This window comes from Chroicocephalus ridibundus, chromosome 12 (assembly GCF_963924245.1).
Source record: "Chroicocephalus ridibundus chromosome 12, bChrRid1.1, whole genome shotgun sequence".
Taxonomy (NCBI): Eukaryota; Metazoa; Chordata; class Aves; order Charadriiformes; family Laridae; genus Chroicocephalus; species Chroicocephalus ridibundus.
In genome coordinates, this window is record NC_086295.1 from 19,108,401 (window position 1) to 19,129,816 (window position 21,416).

General features: G+C 44.5%; 1 protein-coding gene across 2 annotated transcripts in view; it reads left to right on the forward strand.

Annotated features, from left to right (window-relative positions):
- Positions 1-21,416, forward strand: part of MMP24 (matrix metallopeptidase 24) — a 53,944-nt gene that overhangs the window by 10,324 nt on the left and 22,204 nt on the right. For both annotated transcript variants that reach the window (XM_063350511.1, XM_063350512.1), the window contains one exon: positions 40-344. In XM_063350511.1, the coding sequence (XP_063206581.1) occupies positions 40-344 (305 nt within the window). The remainder of the gene's footprint in view (positions 1-39; positions 345-21,416) is intronic.

Sequence of the window (21,416 nt, forward strand, 5' to 3'; positions counted from 1 at the left end):
TCTGCAAATTTGAACAGCCCTTCTTTCTCGTTCACACAGTGTACACAACTATACCCCCAAGGTTGGAGAGATTGATACAAGGAGAGCCATTCGTCAGGCATTTGATGTTTGGCAGAGAGTGACACCACTTACCTTTGAAGAAGTCCCTTACCATGAAATTAAAAATGACAGAAAGGAGGCAGATATTATGATATTTTTTGCATCTGGTTTCCATGGAGACAGTTCTCCGTTTGATGGAGAAGGTGGATTTCTAGCTCATGCTTACTTTCCTGGACCAGGAATAGGAGGAGATACTCACTTCGATTCAGATGAGCCGTGGACCCTGGGAAATTCTAATCATGATGGTAAGAGCTCAGGTCATTTTTCAAAACATGCATAAGTTGAATGTAGACACATTGACAGGCTTTCAACTAGAAAGTATTTGGTTAGTGGAGCTCTTGCCTCCCATACAACAGTTCAAATGTTTTCTAAAACATGTATTCTATCTTAAATGGGTAAATAATTTTATTAGTAAATTTGTGACTGCATGCCTCTGTGCACACGTGCAAATGTTGAGAAGTGAACAGAGGTGTGTGTCTGCTGGCTTGTTACGTCTCTCAGTGTTTGGACCATATTCGCTACAGAAACCACGGCTCTGGGAGCGAAAAGGTGAATAAGAAGAGTGTTGAAATGTGAACCCTGTATCAGGTGGAATACTTAACAAAGGCCGTTACAGTTAGTTGTAATGATGGATAGAAAGTTGAGAGAGTGAAGATGTTTGAATGTCAAGTCGTTTTTATCCTTGTTTGTTTTCCCACAGTCTGAGTATGGTCGTAATTCCTCCCATCAGAGGTTGGGGCTGGCTGATTTGTTAAGGAAGACTGGTGACTAGGACGACTGGTTTTGTTATATTAAGCAATGAAGAGTTCCTGCATCTTTCTGGCTTTATCTTACTCTCTAATGGCAATGGGCGCTTTCTGATCTATTTTCAAAGCTTTGATTGAGAATAGTGATGGCTTCTAAAAAGTTTAAGTTGGAAAACCAGAATTTTACAGTGGTCTCACAAAATATCAGTCCAGTTTCCACAGTCTTAATGATTTGGGAAGGACATCGTGTCTTTAAACCTTCAACGATTCAAAATCACATTTTGAAACCTTTTATAAAGGTTAGAAGTTTACTTGGAATGTAAACATGACTTGATTTTTAAACTGTATAAAAACACGATAGCATTGTTGTGGCCATGATGTCTAAGGACATACACAGAGGTAACGTTTTTCATTAAACCAAAGAGTGTAGTTTGAAAAGGAGAAAAGCTTTCAGGCATGCAAGCCACCTTCAGGCCTGACCTAAAAGTGACAGCTTTGTTTTGGAATGGAATGCAAATTGAGAAAAAACCCTCAGAGTTTTGAGTTGCTTTCTATCAGATCGTCTTTGAAAGGTAATGGAGCTGGCAAGTTCAATGTGGGAATGCTGATTTGTAGGAAAGCAGAAATGGCGCGATACTTGTCTTCTCAGGGAAAGAGAAGTAATGTTTCCTGGCAGATAGAAATGACTGGATGAGATGTAGGCAGAGAAGGAGAGAGGTTACAGCCTGTGGGATGTGGAGAGCGTGGAAGGTTATGGTGTGGCAGAGAAACACAGTCTTGCTGTCTTGAAATGTTAGGAATTTCTGTGCCTAGGCTTGTGGCTGGAGGGCTTGAAGGCCGGGATTGAAATTGGAGGCTGATTACCTTGTGGGAGTTGCTTTTGCAGGGGTTGGGCGTGTTTGTGCTTTATCCGTGGTCTGGGCGAGTTCGCTCTGATCTTAGTAGTCAGTTATAGCTCTGGGGAGAGAGGGTGGCTTGTGCGCTGGACGTCACTTCCCGGGTAGGCCCGTGTATGAGACCCGAGAGCACGGGTGTCTGGGATAGGAGGACCTTACGGGAAGGTGGAAGGGAAGGTTTTGACAAGTTATACTTGTGGTTTTTTCTTTTCTCTTTTTCCCCACACAAAGCTTCCTTCGGATGATAAGCTTAGCAAGGTTCGGAGGCAGCTTAAAAACTGCCAGGGATGGCTCTGGGGAAAATTCTCTGCTGGGCAGGGTGTTCTAACATAGATTATCACTTTTTTTGAGTCTTTTCTTTTTACGTATAGTTTCTAGGATGGTCTTTGAAAGCAATGTATAAAATGAGGGTCTCTTTATTTATAAAAACTATTTCTTAGGCAGTATCCACATGGCTCTTTCAAAAGCACGACGTATTTCTCTGGTGTGCTGAGTGACTGTCGTGAGTAGCGTCCTCAAGGTGCATGTAGTTGGGATTTGAGGGGCTGGTGTGCACTCCGAGTGTGAAAATTGATAGAAGAGTTGAAATTTCCATTCCGGATGATAAATGACACTCGTGCATTTGTTTTCAAATAACCACGCCACAAAGACCGGGCAGCACAATTATTTAAAAATCCTTTTAAGAAAGGCACCAGTGAGGATGTTGAGAATGGTGGGTTTGTATTTGACCCCTCCACCTGGGGGAAGCACCGATGATGGAAAGGGGATTTCATGTGTTGAGGATGACGGGGGTAAGCCTGTAGTCAGAGCACTATAGATGTGAGTGTTAAATACGAGGAATTTGATTTTGCCTGTGTTCTTAGACTTTGTATGCAAATGTGAAGATACCCTGTCTCCTCACCGGATGATCCAGGCCTTTTTTAGGAGGGTTTTTCCTTCTGTTTCACTATTTCTTGTCCTTGGAGCTCTCACTAGCTCCAGGTTCTCACCTCTGATGTCTTTTGCTTGAAATGCTCTTAGCAGGTCTTAAAGAATTTCTTCTTGGTCAGAGGTTTCCTGCACTGTGATCAGTTTGCTGCCTTTTTTCATTAGAAGTAAGGTGTTAGCGAGGACAGTGTTGTCTTTTTAACAGGAAGTATTTCTCCAAATGTGGTTTTGCTTGTCCTTATGTATTCTGGGGCAATGGCGTTGTTCGGTCTGGAACTGAAGAAGTCCCTCAGTGAAAGAATAAAAATACCCTACCAGTCGGTCAGTAGCAAAGCTCTCGTTCATTCAGATGCAAAAAAAGGGACTGTTTTCACCATTCAGCATCCATTCGATGATTATAGAAATCTTAAAATAGCCATGAAGTAATAATAATATATTTTCATCAGCCGGTAAAATATCACCATGTAAAATGTTCCATTCCTGACAAGGTTGTGTATTAGTTGAAGGGGAAAAATTGAACATTCTGCCTCAAAGCTCTCTTAGCCTGGCAGCAATTGGAAAGGTAACTCTCTGGTCAACAGAGCAGGATGCTGAAGCTGGCACTGTGTGTGGGCCCTCAGAATATCTGGCTGATCTATTTAGTCTATATAGTTTTGTTACAAACCAGTACGATCTGAAGCTTTGCTTTTGTTGGTGTACCTTTGTCGTACTGTGTCGTGGCACCTGAAGAGTTTCAGTAAGTCTGTGTTTGGATGCGGCTGTCACCCCACAGAAGAACTGTTTTGGAGTCTTCACTAGCAGTGCAAATTATATGGATAAAAGTGAAACATTTCACATGAAGTCTCATCCACTCAGGAAAAAAAAAATTATTATTTGAACAGATCTTTCTATGAAAACAGCTGTCTCTGATTTGTACATGGAGAACTTGATATACCCTGTTGATAAAGCATCTTGTAAACAGACCTTGTGGTAATCCTCTAGGGTTCACTATTTTTTTCACAGCAGATAGTGGATACTTAGTTGGGATTTGCATAATTATTACCATTTTGTGTGGTCAGTGTTACACTGATTTTGCCCCTTGTGGACAGCATGGCCACTACCATGTCCCTTAAAATTATTAGTGTAATCATAATAGCTATGCTGCTCTTGGTTGTCTTTCTGAGATGTGGTAATAGGGGCACGTGCATCAACACTTCTGTTATTTTCTGCTGTGAAGAATGGTCCTGCATAGGCTTTCAAAGTGAATGCAAAGTTTCCTTCCCCCTCGATATTAGTTACAGTTCCACTCATGCGTACAGTTCCTTTAGCCGAGTAATACTGTGCTTTCAATTAATGATTGCTGATTTATCGTCTTAATTGTACTGCTTTCTCTGACATTCCCATCAGCAAGCTGTGGAAAATTAATTTAGGTAATATGATGAAGATGTGCAGAACCAGGTAGAAAGTTGAACTCCTGGAGCAATCCTTGTTAACTGGGATCATGTGATACAGAATTCGTTAAAGTTTTCAGATGAGAATGCCAATGGGAGCAGCTAGAAGCATGAAGGAGAATACTGGAATTCAGAAGGATCAAGGCAAATCAGAGAAGTGACATGGCAAACGGGATGCAAATGAAAAAGAGGAGGAGCGTGGTTTTACATTTAGAGATAAATCATCTGTGCAACCACACAACGAGGAGTAACTGGCATGGTCACAGTTGTGGGGACTTACCTCATGGTTGTTGTGGAAGGTGCTCCTCGGTAGAAGTGAAAGCAGCTCTTGGCCTTTAGCTTATCCCAGGCTTGTAGCAGCAAGAGCTCCAGCTTATTAGACTTTGAGGTATGGGCACTTGGAGGCAATTGAAGCCATTTTTGGAGTCATTCTCCTTTAGCGGTATGTTGCGTGTAGCTGCTCGCAGGCCAAGTGTCTGCGCAGAGGCAGCATTTGGTCACTGAGTTACATGTCATTGCGGGCAGTCTCAGTATCCCAACCGTTTGCGTTACCAGAAGGGACACCAAAGGTGGCTTTGCTCTACTTTCTCCATGGCTTGGGCTTTTTTTTGCTTGAAAAGTGCTGTAGAAACAGCCAAGCAAACTTTAAACTGCCCATCTCGATACTCACAGGCGCTGACATACGTTGCTTGCAAAGAGGGTCGGCAAGCTTGGCCGTGCGGGGCTCGCTCTCCCTTGGCTGCTCAATAGCTTACCTAACTTGGCTCAAGCATAGAGGTGCTTCATGAAATCCATTATTAACTGTCCAAATCAAGTATTTCCTACCCTTTATATGAAAATAGCAATTATGTATGTATGCGTGTATCTCCAATAACAGGTTGAAAAGGAATCCTGAGAGGCTGAAAATAAGTTCTGTTGGTTTAAATATCCACTTTACACATGACTGCTCTTATACCCCTCTGACGCTCAAACATTTATTTAATCCAGGTTAATTGGAGGAAGTAAATTTTAATCTCCAGTTTCACATTGCAAATAGTATCAACAATACTCCCAGGCAAGTCGTCTTCATGGTCTGCTGTTAGGCATGTTGTCACCACCATATCATTAAATATGTGGTATGTGCCAACCCACTGCAGATACTAGCTTCATAGCTATATAGATATAGCTGGAAATAGCTATTCGCTATATTCCTCTGTTGGCTGTGACAATACTTTCTCTGTCACCATCACAGCAAACAGCAGTGCCAGCGTCTAAGCTGGTGCTAACGGCCCCCACCTCCGCAGGAACTGCCCACGGCTGTAGCAAGCACTGCTGCTGCAGGGGGGGTGACCCGAACCCCACTGCTGGGGCTATCCCATCTGCTGTCACTCTTCCTGTGCAATCCAGATTTCGTTCCAAAGCTTACCAGGCACAACACTGGTCAGGAAATGCGCTGAAGCAGTAGTAGAAGGCTTAAAGTGGAGCAGGATTGATTTAGGGAAGACATTTAGAGAACCTTTTTAATGCTAAAGCATGGTAAGTACTGAGGTATCCATGCCCTGCCAGGAATCACCGGGATGTTTTTTCTTTCAGCGTGCCCAGAGTTGAGCTCTAAGATCCTCCCTCTCGTCTGCTTGTTGGGACTGTGCCCAAGGGCAGCCACTTCAGCTCCTTCAGGAAACAGCCCCAGCTGACAAGTTATTTCTGTAGTGACTCTAGTGTAACTCAGCTTCACATCAGGTTTGATCATTTTGCAGTTCGCGGGATTCATCTTTCAGTATCCTCTTCAGTATCTCTTCCAGGTACTTTCCCACACTGTACAGCTTCCCACCTGTAGCAAGTTCTCTTTGTAAATGGAGGATTGCTACTTTGACTGCTCTTTAGATATTGGATAGAAATGCTGAGCTTTGCTTGCAGCAAGAAAATAAATACTCTAATCATTACAACAAACATCCCCATAGATCCTGGTGGGTTCCTCCAGAGGCTTCTTTGGAAAGCTGCTTGTTCAGGGCTTCTGAAGAAAAGCCAACCAAAAAGAATGCCAGTGTTTACAAGACACGGCGAGCACTGGTACAGGACATGAGGCCTCACGGGTTGCTTTCAGTGTCAAATCAGTGCAGGAGCTTCTGCAGAAGTTATGGAGGAAAAGGGCCTGAACCACCTTCTGGGAAGGCTTCTGTTAGCCAAAGAGGAGTGGAACTGTACAGATTTTTCTCTGCGATTCCACCACAAGGACTAACATTGTCTCAGTGGCCATCTACGTGGACAGCAGAGCAAGCACACTTGAAGCCACCATCTGGACATCGCATATGTTCAGGAACCCGAGCAGGTTTTTCAGGACAGCCAAATAGTGTCTAAGCTGACTAATGTGAGTGTTCAGCAAGGATCTCAAGGAGAAAGTTTTGATTAGAGTAGCTAATTTTGGAGGAGAGTCTTATTGATAGGCAGTGAGCGGGACAGACGGTTGTACCTGTTGGTGGGGGGCGTGCATAGCTTTGAGCTGACGTTTAATCTGCCAGTCAGTGTGTTCGAAGTGGTGTCTTCACTGGAGATTCACTGTTTTCTATCCCGGCAGTATTACTACCACAAACCTTCTTGATTCTTTTGATATTTGTATCCCCATTCCTCTCTCTCACTTCTGCATTTACAGTGGAAGTCAGTTGCTCAGACATAGGCATTTAGCCAAGTTTTGACAACGCCACTCTCCTGTCACTGCTTGGGCTGTTCTTGTTAAGAAATCAGGTGCACCAAATTAATTAGAGCTTTAACCTTAATGTTCTGGTACTGTTTTTATTCCTGCTATGAGTACAAAGTTCTTAAATTTGCCCCCATGCCTACCGATTTTCTGCTACAGCAGGGCCTCTGCTTGGAGTCTGTCCCGCCTAAATCGCTGTCCCTTGCCTGTATCCGTTTGGTCCATCTTAGGCGTCTTATGGAGGATGTCCCATGCTTCTGTTACGTGTTGCCTTTACTGTCACATCTGAGTACTTGAATCTGCTCGCTTGCCTTGAATACCGTAGAAGCCATTAGAGATACAATATGGAAGGTTTCTTCTCTAAAAGCACAGTTACTGAGCAGTGTCATTATACTTTATGGGCTGTGCCTAGCTAGAACAGGTTTTTCTACAGGCTGTCTCAAGGAATACGTGTATGGCTTTCCCTGCTCAGATTCCTGAATCTTGGAGGGATGAATGTCTTTCAAAGCCCTGAATAATTTGACCTGGAAGGAGAAACAGAATTAAAGTACCATGTTTTTCATTCTCCACTTCTGGAACTTAGTTTGCAGACTAGTGCTCTAGGTCTAGACCTACACAAGGGATCACGCACATGCTTCCCCCCAGCACCTCTTCCACTTTCCTCCCCATTGTGTCAGGGGAAGGTTGGAGTCGCCACAGTGTGAACCAGACAAGGGAATGGATGTAGCCAAGTGTTGTTTGTCTTTCTCTTCCTTTCTCCTGATCTGGTTTACCTTAGGGCCGCCCCAGCTGAAAGAGTAGGGCCGCCCAAATGAAAGAGTAGGTAGAAATGAGTGACTGGGGTAGGAAAAAGGGCTGCTGCCCTTTCAGCCGCAAGATGCGTATCTTAATCATAAAACCACAGACTACTGCGTGTCTACATTCTGGGTAGAGCTTTATTTCTTCAAACCTGTTAGTCTCTACCTGCCGTTCTTCTTGCCTTTTTTTTTCTTCCTGCTCTTCATCACTGTTTTCATTCAGAAAGCTTTTCCTGTTCCTTAGCTGGATCTTTTTGCAGAGCGAGCTTTACTTTTTTGGGTAGTGCATGGTTGAAACCAGTGATGTTTTGAATTTAAGGAGAATCGAGTGTGGTATTTTGGGCCCCCAATACGTGAAAGGTGTCAGCAAACTGGGAAGAGTCCAGTGCAGGAGCACTGAGGTGATAAGGGATTGAAACAGGAAGAAACCAGGGAAGCTGGGATTGTTCAGCCTAGTGAGGAGGAAGAGGATGGGGTGGGGAGGAAGCATCTAATAGCAGTCTTTCACATGAGGAGATATTACAGAGAAGACCGAGCCATACATTTCTTGGAGGTGAACGGAGAAAGGAGCAAAAGGCACAAGCTGCAACAAGGAGAACCCCATCTGGGCATAAGGAAAAAAACTTCTTCGCTGACAGTGGTACGGCTCTGAGTCTGCGCCTGGAGAGGTTGTGGAGACTCCATCCTTTGAGACTTGGCTGAATGATCCCCTGAGAAACCTGATGCCATTTTGAGGTTAGCCCTACTTGAAGCAGAAGGTTAAACTTGATGACCCCCAGGCATGCCTTTCTGTCTAAATTTTGCCATAATTCTTTAGCATTGCCAAACAGATAGAATTTTAGTTCCTAGAATAAATTGCAGTTACTTCTCACAGCAACTCTGAGCCCGTAACAAGGTATTCATCTCATAAAATTCTCTTTTTCTATCACCAAATTCCCTTTTAAAACCAGGGGTCTTTTAATATTGAGATTCCTCATGAAGGAGGACTGGTGATGCCCATAGGTGCATAAGAAGGTAGCTGGCAGATTTTTCCAGACGTTTGATGCCTTTGAAGTACCACCTCTTTCTTTTTTATTTTAATGCAAAAATCTATGGGGTTTCTGTAAGCATTTGCTAGATTAGTCATATAAACATTGAGTGTGTGTTAGGGTACACTATAGAACAGATCCCCTAGGATTAAGCACGTAAGTATGTGTGTATACATGTGTAAGTAGGTTTAGCACTTTTTTCACCTGGTCAGGTAGTTCTTTATTATCAAAGACTTCCAGGTGATTCCTGTCACTTTGGAAACATTGCTGACTAAACATTCCTTATTCTGTTTGGTTTGTTTGATTGCAGTTGTGATAGTTTGGGTGGAGGGAGGGCACTTAGAGGAAAGAAGAGTGTATAGGTATTTGTATTGGTATCCACTTTTCTAGGTTGACTCTCTACTACCTACTTGTAACCCGCTGACCTGACTGGTACAGGTAGAGCGCATGCTTGCTGAAAAAGAAAATACAGCTTCCCTTAACCCCTGTACCCTCACCCAGCATATTGCCAGAGCTTAGTAGTCTTTTCTCCTTGACTAATTCCCCTTTCCTCTGTGTTTTGCCTTGCTTTCCCTCTCATTTCTTTCTTATTATACCACTTTCTTCATGTTCATTTTCTGTGGAAATGCTGAGGCCAGCAAAGACAATCTACAGAGTATCAACGTAATGAGCAACTTGCCAGAGAGCGTGTGTACTCACAGCATATAATCTTTGTGCTATTTGGCTGTTAAATACTTCTTAAATTTTCTTTCTCTGATTTCTTTAATTTTCTTTCTCTGATTTCTCAGGTACAGAATATCTCCACACCTAAAGAGTTTTGTTCTAACAAATGACATTTTGAATCCATCATTATTTTTCAGGCTTCTGAAACTCTGTTGTTGAAAATGAGCATCAGTATTTTTCAGAGCGAAAATCAGAGCTGCTTTGAAGTTACTCATGTGTCCTTTAACGCAGAAGACCTGAAAGCTGCTGGAAATCAAGCGGGGCATAAATTCTATTAAAATTTCAATTTATTCTATCAGGCCTCTTTAAGATACTTCACTCCACCAGATCATGCTGTTGGTCAGTACTTTTGATTATTGAAGAAGACCAGTTCAGTATTTAGTCTGTAGAACATAGCTACTTAACCTTGGTTTCATCCTGTAACTGCTTAGAGAGACTTGTTCCCATAAGCCAGAGTTCTCTAAAATGAAATGCTAATGTTGAACCAAATTTGAGCAAACGTAGACACATGGTCTCAAGACAGCCAGCCCCAGTAAAAAGAAATCAAATCAGGCGGCTTAAATGAGCAACAGTTTGAGGATACATCCCTGTCATGTCAATCTAAATGTAGAAGGCCGTAAATAGAGAACTTGCAAATTAAATTTATTTACAAAAGTAAAGTGAAGAGAGAAAGCCCACCAGCACACACAGAAGACTTCTGTCTTCAGATTCTTCTTCTTCGCTACTGGACAGCATCTCTGTAAGTAGTGCTTTCTTTTCTTGTACAGAATACAAACTTAGAAGTGGCATCGGAATAGTGGTGTGCTAGTGCAGTCTGGATTTCAAAGCTTTGCAGTATTAACAATGTTAGTTATTGATTACAGCTGAAATTCATTAATAAGGATCACCTGCAAATTCCACTCTCAGAACAATGTACTTGTGAATACGCCTGATGTTCACAGTGTCTATAAAGAAAATTATTTTCCATTGCTTTTGTCAGTAATTGTTTAATGCACAAAGTACGAATACAGTGATGTAGGTATTTGGAATCCTATTGATTTCTGTATAATCAAAATAAAATATTTTACTTCTTTCCACAGAGAATGAGATACTCTGAGATTTGTAGGAAGGAGCCAGTAGGAATCAAAATGATGTGTCATTCCATTAAAAAGGAAGAAAAAAACCAACTGTCAAAAAGGCAGGTCATAAGAATCAAGGTGAGCCAAAAAGTCTTTTTGCTGCCTTCCTTTGTAAAGCAGAAATGGATGATGTGAAGTGAGCCAAAATGCAGCAGTGTCTAATAAAACTGCTGTATTCCGCTTGCTGAAGGGGAAAGGAGTAAAGTAGCGGGCATTCAGGAAGAGGAAAAACTGAAAAATAGATTAATTCTTGAAAAGAGTTTGCTGGTTGTTGCAGTCAGAGGTAGTTAGCAGCATCAGCAGTGAAATGACACCCAATATTTTGACATCACAACCAAGCGTCAAACTTGGGAGTTGTTTAAACTACTTTTTCCTTTTTTTTTTTTTTTTTTTTTTTTTTTCCCCTCTCCTGTTTCTAAAGAAGAGCACAAGATTTGAAGACAGTTTGACAAGTATTGTGTTCTCTACCCAACTCCCCCAACAACAGCACTTTAGAATTATAGAATCGTAGGATGTGTTGGGTTGGAAGGGACCTTTAAAGGCCATCTAGTCCAACCCCCCTGCAGTGAGCAGGGACATTTTCAACTCGATCAGGTTGCTCAGGGCCTCATCCAGCCTGGCCCTGAATGTCTCCAGGGACGGGGCCTCCACCACCTCTCTGGGCAACCTGGGCCAGTCTCTCACCACCCTCAGTGTAAAGAACTTCATCCTAATGTCTGATCTAACCCTGCCCTGCTCGAGTTTAAACCATCGTCCCTCATCCTATCGCTACATGCCCTTGCCAACAGTCCCTCCCCAGCTTTCCTGTAGGCCCCTTCAGGGACTGGAAGGGGCTCTAAGGTCTCCCCGGAGCCTTCTCTTCTCCAGGCTGAACAACCCAAACTCTCTTAGCCTGTCCTCATAGCAGAGGAGCTCCAGCCCTCGGATCATCTTTGTGGCCTTCTGCTGGACCCCTTCCAACAGGTCCATGTCCTTCTTGTGCTGAGGGCTCCAGAGCTGGACACAGTACTGCAGGTGGGGTCTCACGAGAGCAGAGGAGAGGGGCAGAATCCCCTCTCTGGACCTGCCGGCCACGGTTCTTTTGATGCAGCCCGGGATGTGGTTGGCTTTCTGGGCTGCAAGTGCACATTGTTGGCTCATGTCCAGCTTTTCATCCACCAGTGTCCCCAAGTCCTTTTCCGCAGGGCTGCTCTCTATCCCATCATCCCACCAGCCTGTATTGATAACGAGGTTTGTCCCGACCCAAGTGTAGGACCTTGCACTTGGCCTTGTTGAACTTCATAAGGTTTGCTTGGGCCCACCTCTCTAGCTCATCCAGGTCCCTCTGGATGACATCCCATCCCTGTGGCACATCGACCGCACCACTCAGCTTAGTGTTGTCGGCAAACTTGCTGAGGGTGCACTTGATCCCACTGTCCTTGTCATTGATGAAGATGTTGAACAGCACCGGTCCCAGTATGGATCCCTGAGGGACACCACTTGTCACCCCTCTCCATCTGGACATCGAGCCATTGAGCACCACCCTGTGGATGTGACCGCCCAGCCAGTTCCTTATCCACCGAACAGCCCACCCATCAAATCCGTATCTCTCCAACTTAGAGAGAAGGATGTTGTGGGGGACCATGTCAAAGGCCTTGCAGAAGTCCAGATAGATGATATCCATAGCTCTCCCTTTGTCCACTGATGCAGTCACTCCGTTGTAGAAAGCCACTTGGTTGCTCAGGCAGGACTTGCCCCTGATGAAGCCATGCTGTCTGTCTCGAATCACCTCCCGGTCTTCCATGTGCCTTAGCATAGCTTCTAGGAGGATCTGTTCCATGATCTTCCCAGGCAGAGAGGTGAGGCTGACAGGGCGGCAGTTCCCAGGGTCCTCCTTTCTACCCTTTTTAAAAATGGGTGCGATGTTTCCCTTTTTCCAGTCGCCAGGGACTTCCCCTGACTGTCATGACTTTTCAAATACCATGGAGAGTGGCTTGGCAACTACATCAGCCAATTCCCTCAGGACTCTGGGGTGCATCTCATCAGGTCCCATAGACTTGTGTATATTCAGGTTCCTCAGGTGGTCACAAACCTTGTCTTCGCTTATAGTAGGAGGGACTTTGTCCTGCAGGTCCCCGTCTTGCAGTCCTTCAACTCGGGAGGCGTGAGGAGAGAGGCTGGCAGTGAAGACCGAGGGGGAAAAAAAATTGTTGAGAACCTCAGCCTTCTCCTCATCTGTCATTACCAGTTTGCCGTTCTCAGCCATCAGGGAGGATGCGCTTCCCTTGACCTTCCTTTTCTGGTTGACGTACCTTTAGAAGCCCTTCTTGTTATTCTTAGCATCCCTGGCCAAGTTCAGCTCCAGCTGTGCCTTGGCCTTCCTGACCTCATCCCTACGTACCCAGGCAGCATCCCTATACTCTCCCCAGGACACCTGATGCTGCTTGAACTGCCTGTGCAGTTCCTTCTTGCCTTTTAGTTTGACCAGCAGGTCCCAGCTCAGCCATGCTGGTCTCTTCCCTTTCTTGCTTGATTTCTTACACCTGGGGATCGAGAGCTCTTGTGCTCTATGGAAAGCACCCTTGAAGATCTGCCAGCTCTGTTCTGCCCCCTTGTCCCTGAGGACCGTTTCCCAGGGGGTCCTGTTGACTAACTCCTTGAAGAGCCGGAGGTTTGCTTTCCTGAAATTCAGGGTCCTGACTATGCTCCTCATCTGGCACATGTCCCTCAGGACCGTGAACTCCGCCACTGCGTGGTCACTGCAGCCCAGGCTGCTTCCAATCTGGACATCCCCGATGAGCTCACTGGCGTTGGTGACTATGAGGTGCAGTATGGCATCCCCTCGGGTAGGGCTGTCTATTTCCTGTCTTAGGAAGTTGTCATCAAGGCACTCCAGGAACCTCCTGGATCGTCTCCGGCTCACCGTGTTACTTTTCCAGCAGATGTCGGGGTTGTTGAAATCCCCCGGCAGGATGAGAGCCTTCGAGCGCAATGCCTCCTGTAGCTGGAGGAAGAAGGCTTCATCAGTAGGTTCCTCTTGATCAGGCGGCCTGTAGTAGACACCAACCACAAGGTTCCCCATGTTGTCTCGGTCTCTAATTCCTACCCATAAGCTTTCAACTTCTCTTGGCTGTTCTTTAGGGACGTCTCTTCACACTCTATCCCTTGCTTAACATAGAGGGCGACACCTCTGCCCCTCCCTCCTTGCCTGTTCCTTCTGAACAGCCTGTAGCCATCGATAGACACGCTCCAGTCATAGGATTCGTCTTTGAGGGGGGAATGTGTCTTACATGCCACTTCTCTGACTTCTCAGTCCTAATCAGCCCCATCAGGAACCTCCTGTGTCAGGGCTGGACAAAGACAGTAAGTCTCCTGTCCTGGGGAGAAAATACCCTCTTTGTGGCCAAGAGCTACTCTTACAGCTTCCAGAACAGCGCTTTCACTGTTGCCAACACCAGGAGTTAAATATAATTTCAACCTGACTGGCAAAATAGAATCCCAAATAGGCCACGCTGGTTTGTATCTGCACTGCTATGCCACGGCCTGGTGGAACACACTGGGCCAGGCTTCAGCTGTTTCAAAGTCCTCGTGGTTTTTGGTGGGTTTTTTTTATCCCTGGTTGTTCCACAGCTGGGTCAAGTAGTAAACTCTGTCTGTAGACCCTGCTGTATTTAAATACCTTTTAAAAATAAAACCACCAGCATAGCGTCTTCTCAAGAGTGATGGAATGAATGTGATATCTACATTTTCCATGTGTTTATGAGTATTTTTCTTTTCCTTACCATCTTTTCTAACAAATTAGGGAATGATATGCTAATATTGGGTAAATAGGAGTTTTCATTTGGGGATTGGTAATTCTTTGGTATTGAATTGCTTGTTGAATTACAGCCTACGCTTGTGAAAGATACGGGACAGTTTTTCAGCAGAACACTCGTATTCCATTAATGTCAGGCTGCTGAGCCAGCTGCTACGCTCACAGCTCCCCCTCTCCCTGGCTGCCTGCTCTTGACTACGCATCACTCAGTCGGTTTTGGTCTCATCATTCCAGAAAAACATTTTCTATTTTTCCAGTTAATTTCTACAGGAGATTGTCCTAGTGCCATCTGTGCCATGTCCGATAAAGCACAGCTTGCAGTGTTAGTCAGGTCTGTAACCTGACTGACAGACCCAGTTTGCACACTGGCTTTCGGGGACGATGAGGCAGCCTGCCTCCCTGTCACGGTGATGGGTTACACAATGCGGTTCTTTGTCCTTCTGCAGTCACTTGAGCTTATGGAGATCAGTTCATTAACGTGGCTGCGGCACAATTTTGGTTGAGACTGCATCTCGCTCGTTCTTCTTTCTCTGGTGAAGATGTTTAAAGACACTCTTGAGGTTTTTATGCGTCATATTCATTGCTGCGTTTATAACGATAATAGTTGATGAACAAAATAAAACCTGTATTTCTTTTTAATGTGTATTTTCTTTTCTAGGCAGAAAAGCTGTTTTCCACATCTCTCTTGATACAAACAAATGGAAGAGCAATATCACCCCTTCTTCAGGCTCTTCAAAAGATTGAGAATCTTTTTTTGAGCAGAGCATGTTGTGGAGGTGAACGGAGGAGGACAGACAGATCACATGTTCTTCTCTCTGACAGTTCAGACGTACCCGGTCTGAAGACACAAGAACCAAGGCATAGCTTGGAGTAGCCCTAAAGCTTCTTTAAGTTGTGCTTGGAAAACAATTGTCTCTACATGGTTGATGGAGCGGAAGGGACCATTTTAGTGTATTTAAAGCATGTTAAGTTCACACCATCTTTTCTGTAATCCTAGTCATGCTATTGTCACAGACAATGGTCTGATTTCTTCAGTATCATTCTTCAATAAAATTTCAAAATTTAACCTTCATATGTCTTTTTAATTATGTCTGAGTAAACTGCAATACATAGATGTGTTAGCATGATGATACAGTTCTTAAGTATAAAACTAATGTGACAAAGATCAGAGATTCACAGTTGCTTTTCTGATATTAATCCGGATATGTACAATATACAAATATACAATATTATTTGTACTTCTGTTCTCTTAGAAGCTCTGTCCTGGGTTTACACTCCGCTATGCTAGGTGCTCTACAGAGTCTGCCTACACTCCTTACAGCTGTATATGCAGCTGCCACGCTCCGGGATAAATACCGATACTAATGTCTCAACATTGCCGTAATAATATCCCCAGGACCTGTTACTGTAAACTGACAGGCATTTAAATGAGTGGTTTTGCTTACCTGCAGCAGTTGGGTACCAAATAAAGAAAATATTTTGATACCAATTTTCATAATTAAAATGAATGAAACTGTACAAGAAGGCATGTGCTAACAGCTTTGTAAAGAAAAGCCTTTCTCAAAATAGCTATTTTTAACAGACATTTTTCCAGCTGAAGGTGAAAATCAAAGCTGGAAGGAAGGAAGATCATACATAAATCAGTTTATCTGTGTCTACAGTGGTGTTCCCATAAAACCATGTTTTTGTTATCTCTGCAGGGCAAGGTAGTATATTATAAACAATTTGAGTGCTTGACCAAAGAGCTGGTTTTGACGTGTGATTATATTGTGATTTATCTGAAGTAAGTTAGCTCCACTGGGAATACATCAGCTAACAGGAGTTCTATTCTGAACACAAAGCCAGATTGCTTTTTGAAGAAAATTCAACTAAAAAGTATGTTTCAAGTTGTGTGTATTCTGTGGCTGGTGTGTGTGGGGGGAGAATGGAGCTATTAAACTGAATGTAAGATAAGCAGCATATTCACCTGGTTTGGCATCATGGTAATGAGCGATGCTTTTAGATTGTTATAGGTGTGTCCTCATAACTTTTTCTGGTGATAACATTGTTTTGGTAAGGAAAACACATCACCAACTTTAAAGCTAAATTAACTGTGTGTGTTTATTTTTTAGCATAGCAAGTCAACTATTTCACTCAATGAACCAACTTGCAAAACTACCCCCAGTTTTACAGGGTCATCCTCCCTCTGGTCCTTGTTGGTGGAGTTTCGGATGCTCCCGAGAATGGGGAAGGAGAAAGCTCAGGCAGGTCTCTGACCAGACCTGTTCGTTTTCTACGGATGGTGCAAACAAGCAAAAAATTGTTAGATTTGTCTTGGGACCTTTCCCTGCAAATACAAAGCAAGAGTGGTCGGTTCCTTCTTCACCGTACTGTCTTACCCAGGTGGCTGGTATACACTGAATACAAGTTTTACTTGTCTTGGTCACGGGGGAAGGGGATTGAACAGGAAATTAAGGAGCTTTATCTGATTGCCTGACCTAGTTTCCATATGAGTAGCAAAGTATCAAGCTAGGCTATTAGTTCTTCCTTCTGAATCTTGCTCCAAGAAGGTGGACATTAAGAGTGCTGTCCCATTGAGATCTGTGGAGAGCAGGAACGTCGGAGACCTTACTGCATGCTTAAGAACTAACAGAAGCCGTTTGAGAGGTGGAGGCTCCTTTCAAGTCAGCTGAGTGGACAGTTTCCAAACGGCAACCAAAGAGCAGTGGGTAACCGTACACAAAGAGCCGTCGCAGCTCCAAGCGAAGGGCTGTGGGAGGAGATAAGTACGCTCTTGGGCAATAGTTTTATACCTTGGTATTTTCAGAGCAAATCCCAGCACACCCTTTGAGAAGAGAATGAACAACGCATTCTCTTCCATGCTATGAAATTCCCTACCATTTACAAAAATAAAGGGAACTTTCTTGCTTAACGAGATGCTTTTGGTATAAACTGACCCCTCAAGAGAAATAGGATAATAAATCCAGAGCTGGGGTTTGGAGCACCCTGTGCTTACAAAATGGTCTTAGGCTTTTTTCTCCTGCCTCCTCTTCCCGTGAAATGCATGCTGTCCACTTGACCTCTGAGAATGACTTAGCTGCTTTCAGACCTGGGACCATCTTACGGGATACAGCGGCGTGGAGAAGGCGGATGACATAGGCACGCTGGAAGGAAGAGAGCTGTGGATGTGTCTGGGAGGAGGCTAGAACAAAAGGAAAGATGAGGGCATGAAACAGTGGTGAGAAATCTCTGGCCAGGGCAGGGAGCAGGAGGGGGAGCTGTGTCTGCCAGTGCCGTTCTGCTGCCTTGCAGCAAAGGATTTGAGATGAGAAGCAACCATGCTGTTGGGAGTCAGGTATTTGGTGAGAAGCAAGACGACCTTCTTGTCCTACTTTCTGTGGAACTCACATTATTTCCTAGAAATTCTCTTCAGCTCCACTTCATCTTCTCCAGACACCACCTCCCAGGACATCCCTACTCCCATTCGAGTGGCCACCTAGCAATGTATCCTCCCTCAGGATGAGAGCTTTTCTGCTCCAGCGTTGACCTGTCGTCTGTGGCTGTGCTAGAACTGGGACGGTTCGTTTCTCGGTGAGTTCGTTACCTCTACATGCAAGGAAGCAGAGCTCCCCAGCCAAAATTTTCCATGCTTTGTGGCATCCTCCCACACCACCGTCAGTCACACTGGACAGCAGCAACTGTTTTCCACAGTTGTCTCTATTTCCAGGTATAGGTATTTCATAAGGATAACTAGGAAAAGACGCAATTCTGTTCAATAGTGGAAGGGTTGATCAGCCTGACTACCATGGTTGTTGACATACTTTCTCAGGTACGAGCCTTTGTCTTTCTGGGCTTGATGATCATCTCCAGACTCTTCCTGGTTGTCTCACTGGTGATCAAGGAACCAACAAAGGCAGGTGATCTGCTGGACCTCATACTTTAAAAGGAAGAACTGGTGGGTAGCGTGAAGATCAGTAGCATCCTTGGCTGCAGTAACTGAGATGGTGGAGTTCAGGATATGTGTCAGAAGGGTCGATAGTGAGGTCAATACTGTTTAATACGTTTACAAATGACCTTGATGCAGCAGAGTGCATCTTCAGCAAGTTTGAAGGTGATAGAAAGTTTGGAGGAGTGGTTGATACACTGAATAGTGATGCTGTCATTCAGAGAGACCTTGAGAGGCTGGAGAAAGGGGCTGACAAGAACATAATGAAGTTGAGCAAAGAGAAATGCAAAACCCCGCGCCTGGGCTTTGCTGGTGGCCGACAGACTGGAAAGCAGCTTTGCAGAGGAGGACTTGGGGGTCCTGGTTGACGCTGAGTTGAATGTGAGTCAGAGCATTGTGCCCCTGCAGCACGGAAGGCCAACAGCATCCAGGGCTGTGTTGGGAAAAGCATTGCCAGCAGGTCATGGGAGATGATCCTTCCTTTCTACCCAGCACATCTGGAGTGCTACGTACAGGGCTTCCCAATCCAAGAAAGCTGACATTCGAAACCTAACTGGACACAGTCCTGGACAACCTGCTTAACTTGACCTTGCTTGAGCTGGGAGCTTGGACCAGCCAATCTCCAGAGGTGCCTTCCAACCTCAACCATTCTGTGAGTCTGCGTGATTCTGTTTTCCAGCTGTAAAGTGGGCTAGCATTTGTTTTTGGGCAGAAACAAGTGACTGAATGCTATTTAAACCTAATTTAAATTAAGATAGTATCTGATCTTATGCTCCTGATACACATAGAACTTACATAGATTGATAAGTAAACTTACATAGAGACAATTTCTAGACATACCATTGGTACAAAAACCCTTTGGATACTTCATCAAGTAGGAACGTGCCACCCAATTGGGGAAGCGAAAAATTCTCCAAGTACTTAGCAGGGGCACAGCCCGCAAGCCCATGGTAAAAGTCACTCAGTACAGAGCTGACTTTCATGAGAAGAGTCTCAAGAGTCCCATGAGACTCTTTCATGAGAAGAATCTCATGAAAGTCGGCTCTGGAGTGAGTGACTTTTACCATGGACTTCCATGGGTAGCAATGAAAATTATGCTTTCCCGAGCATTTAAGTGATACAGGAGAGTAAGTCAATTTAATTTTCAACAGACTTTGAGTCTTTGAATCCATTTTGAAGACTGGGTGCATCTTCTAAGCTTGAGTGGTTTTGAAAACCCATGAAGAGTGATCAGTTGTCCAAGCTTTACCGTGAAACTACATAATGCATTTGATACTGTGCTGTTGGATGTTTTATTGGCTTGTTCGGCACACAACAGATTTTTCAGCAGCAGATGAGAAAAAAGTATTAAGTGCCCGTTTCGATTTCCTGAATACAGAAATTCTGGAATTTTCAGTACATATATGGCTAAATTTTAGCCCACATATGGTTTTGGACGTTTGTACTTGAACAAATGTATTTGAACTTTTATTTGAAATGCATTTGTATATTTTAACATGTCTTGCATATTCAGGTGCTTACACCCTCCAACTCAAATATTTAGACAATTTAACCGTGTTGGTGTGAATACTGTTTGTTACCGACTTCAGGTATCTTGCGATGCTGGCAAAGCACCCTGCTATGAGGACTTGCAGAATCCTGAACCTGTGTTGTCACGTTTTTATGGGTAACAGTGAAGCAATAAGTATTTGAGAAGTGGAGATAGTTGTCCATGAATCACTGTTTGCAGTTCCTGTCCCAGGGAGAGCTCAGCCATGTACACAAACCTGAACTTTGTTACCTCTAATACAGGTGCAGTTTGGAGGTGTGGGGAATGGAGGTACACTGTCTGGAGATGCTGCAGAGCAGACACTGAGCTGCCGCTGCCAACTGTTTTCTCCTGTGTCTGATTGCAAGTGCTCTTGGTTTGTGCCTTGCCAAAAAAAAAGGAAAGACGCTCAATTCAGGCAGATCCGATCCAATCTTACCCTCTGTGGCTCTGCCTCCTGCAGGATGGTGCTGCCTGTGCTCACCTCCTCCCGCAGACACGGCAGTGCCAGGAGTCCAGCCAAGTAAGAGCACGTTGAGGAGCCTGTGCTAGAGGAGATGAGGTTGTCCCGGGGACTACACGTGCTCTGGTGGGTGTTAGCCCCGGTCTTCTCTGTCCTTCCAGGTGCCTTACAGATCTCCCTTGACAGATTTGGTGGTCCAGGTCAGATCAGAGCACGTCACCAGAGGACCCAGAAGGGGGACAAAGCTCCCTTCCCACCATGTACCCTTGTTGATGAGCAGACTGGCAGTGCTCTCGCCTCTCCTGGCAGCACTCAGATAAGGAGGCAACGGTATCAGAGCAGCCTATTTTGCTGGCCGTTGTCCTGGTTTGAGGTAAAACGGAACCAATTTTCTGTTTTGTAATTTTACTTTTTAGCTGGGCCTCTTCTCACTGACTGAAGTCTGAAATTAACAGCATGTTGTTCAGAAACTGTTCACTATCAGAGGGATAAGACCTGATTATACCAAGGAATGGTATGCGTAGAGGCTCTTGCTTAGACTTATTGCTATAACAATCAAGGTCAGCTAACTTCACTATTTGCCCCGTTGGAGGGTCGGAAGTGGAGAAGTGTAGAGGGGTCTCACCTGCAGGGAGGAGCAGACGGGACAGGTGACCAACAGGAGTATTCCATCCCATCTGCATCACGCTCAGTATAAAAACTGAGGGATCAAAGGGGCAAGTCTCTCTTTCTTCAATGGCCGACGTCTGAGGAGGACCCTGTCTGTCCATCTGCCTTTGATCCCGATCCGAGCATTCCTGACTCCAGATCCGGAATTCAGCTCCTGTCCATCACTGACTCCAGTCTGGGACATTCCTTGTGTCTGCTGGTGACGGAATCGTCATCCTGGGAGCTGGATACGGTTTTTTATATATTGTATACTTTTTTTTAGTTTTTATTATTCTATTATTATTTACTATTTCCTTATTTATTATTATTTTCATTAAAGTAGTTATTTTTCTAAACTCGTAAATCTCCCTCTGCTCTCTTTTCGGGGCGGGGGGTGCATCTGTCGTTCTGATCGGCCAATCTGGCCAAAGCCACCACAGATTTATTGGCGCCCAATGTGGGGCCCGACTGTGGCCTGACCGTGGCACTACCAGAGTTCTGATAGATGGTCGGAATAGTTTGAATTCCAGCTTGCTGAGAGATTGATACAGACAGCTCACATCATGTTGTTGCTAGACAGTTTATTGTATCATCTCTTGTAGGGATTGCTTTAAAGTTGAT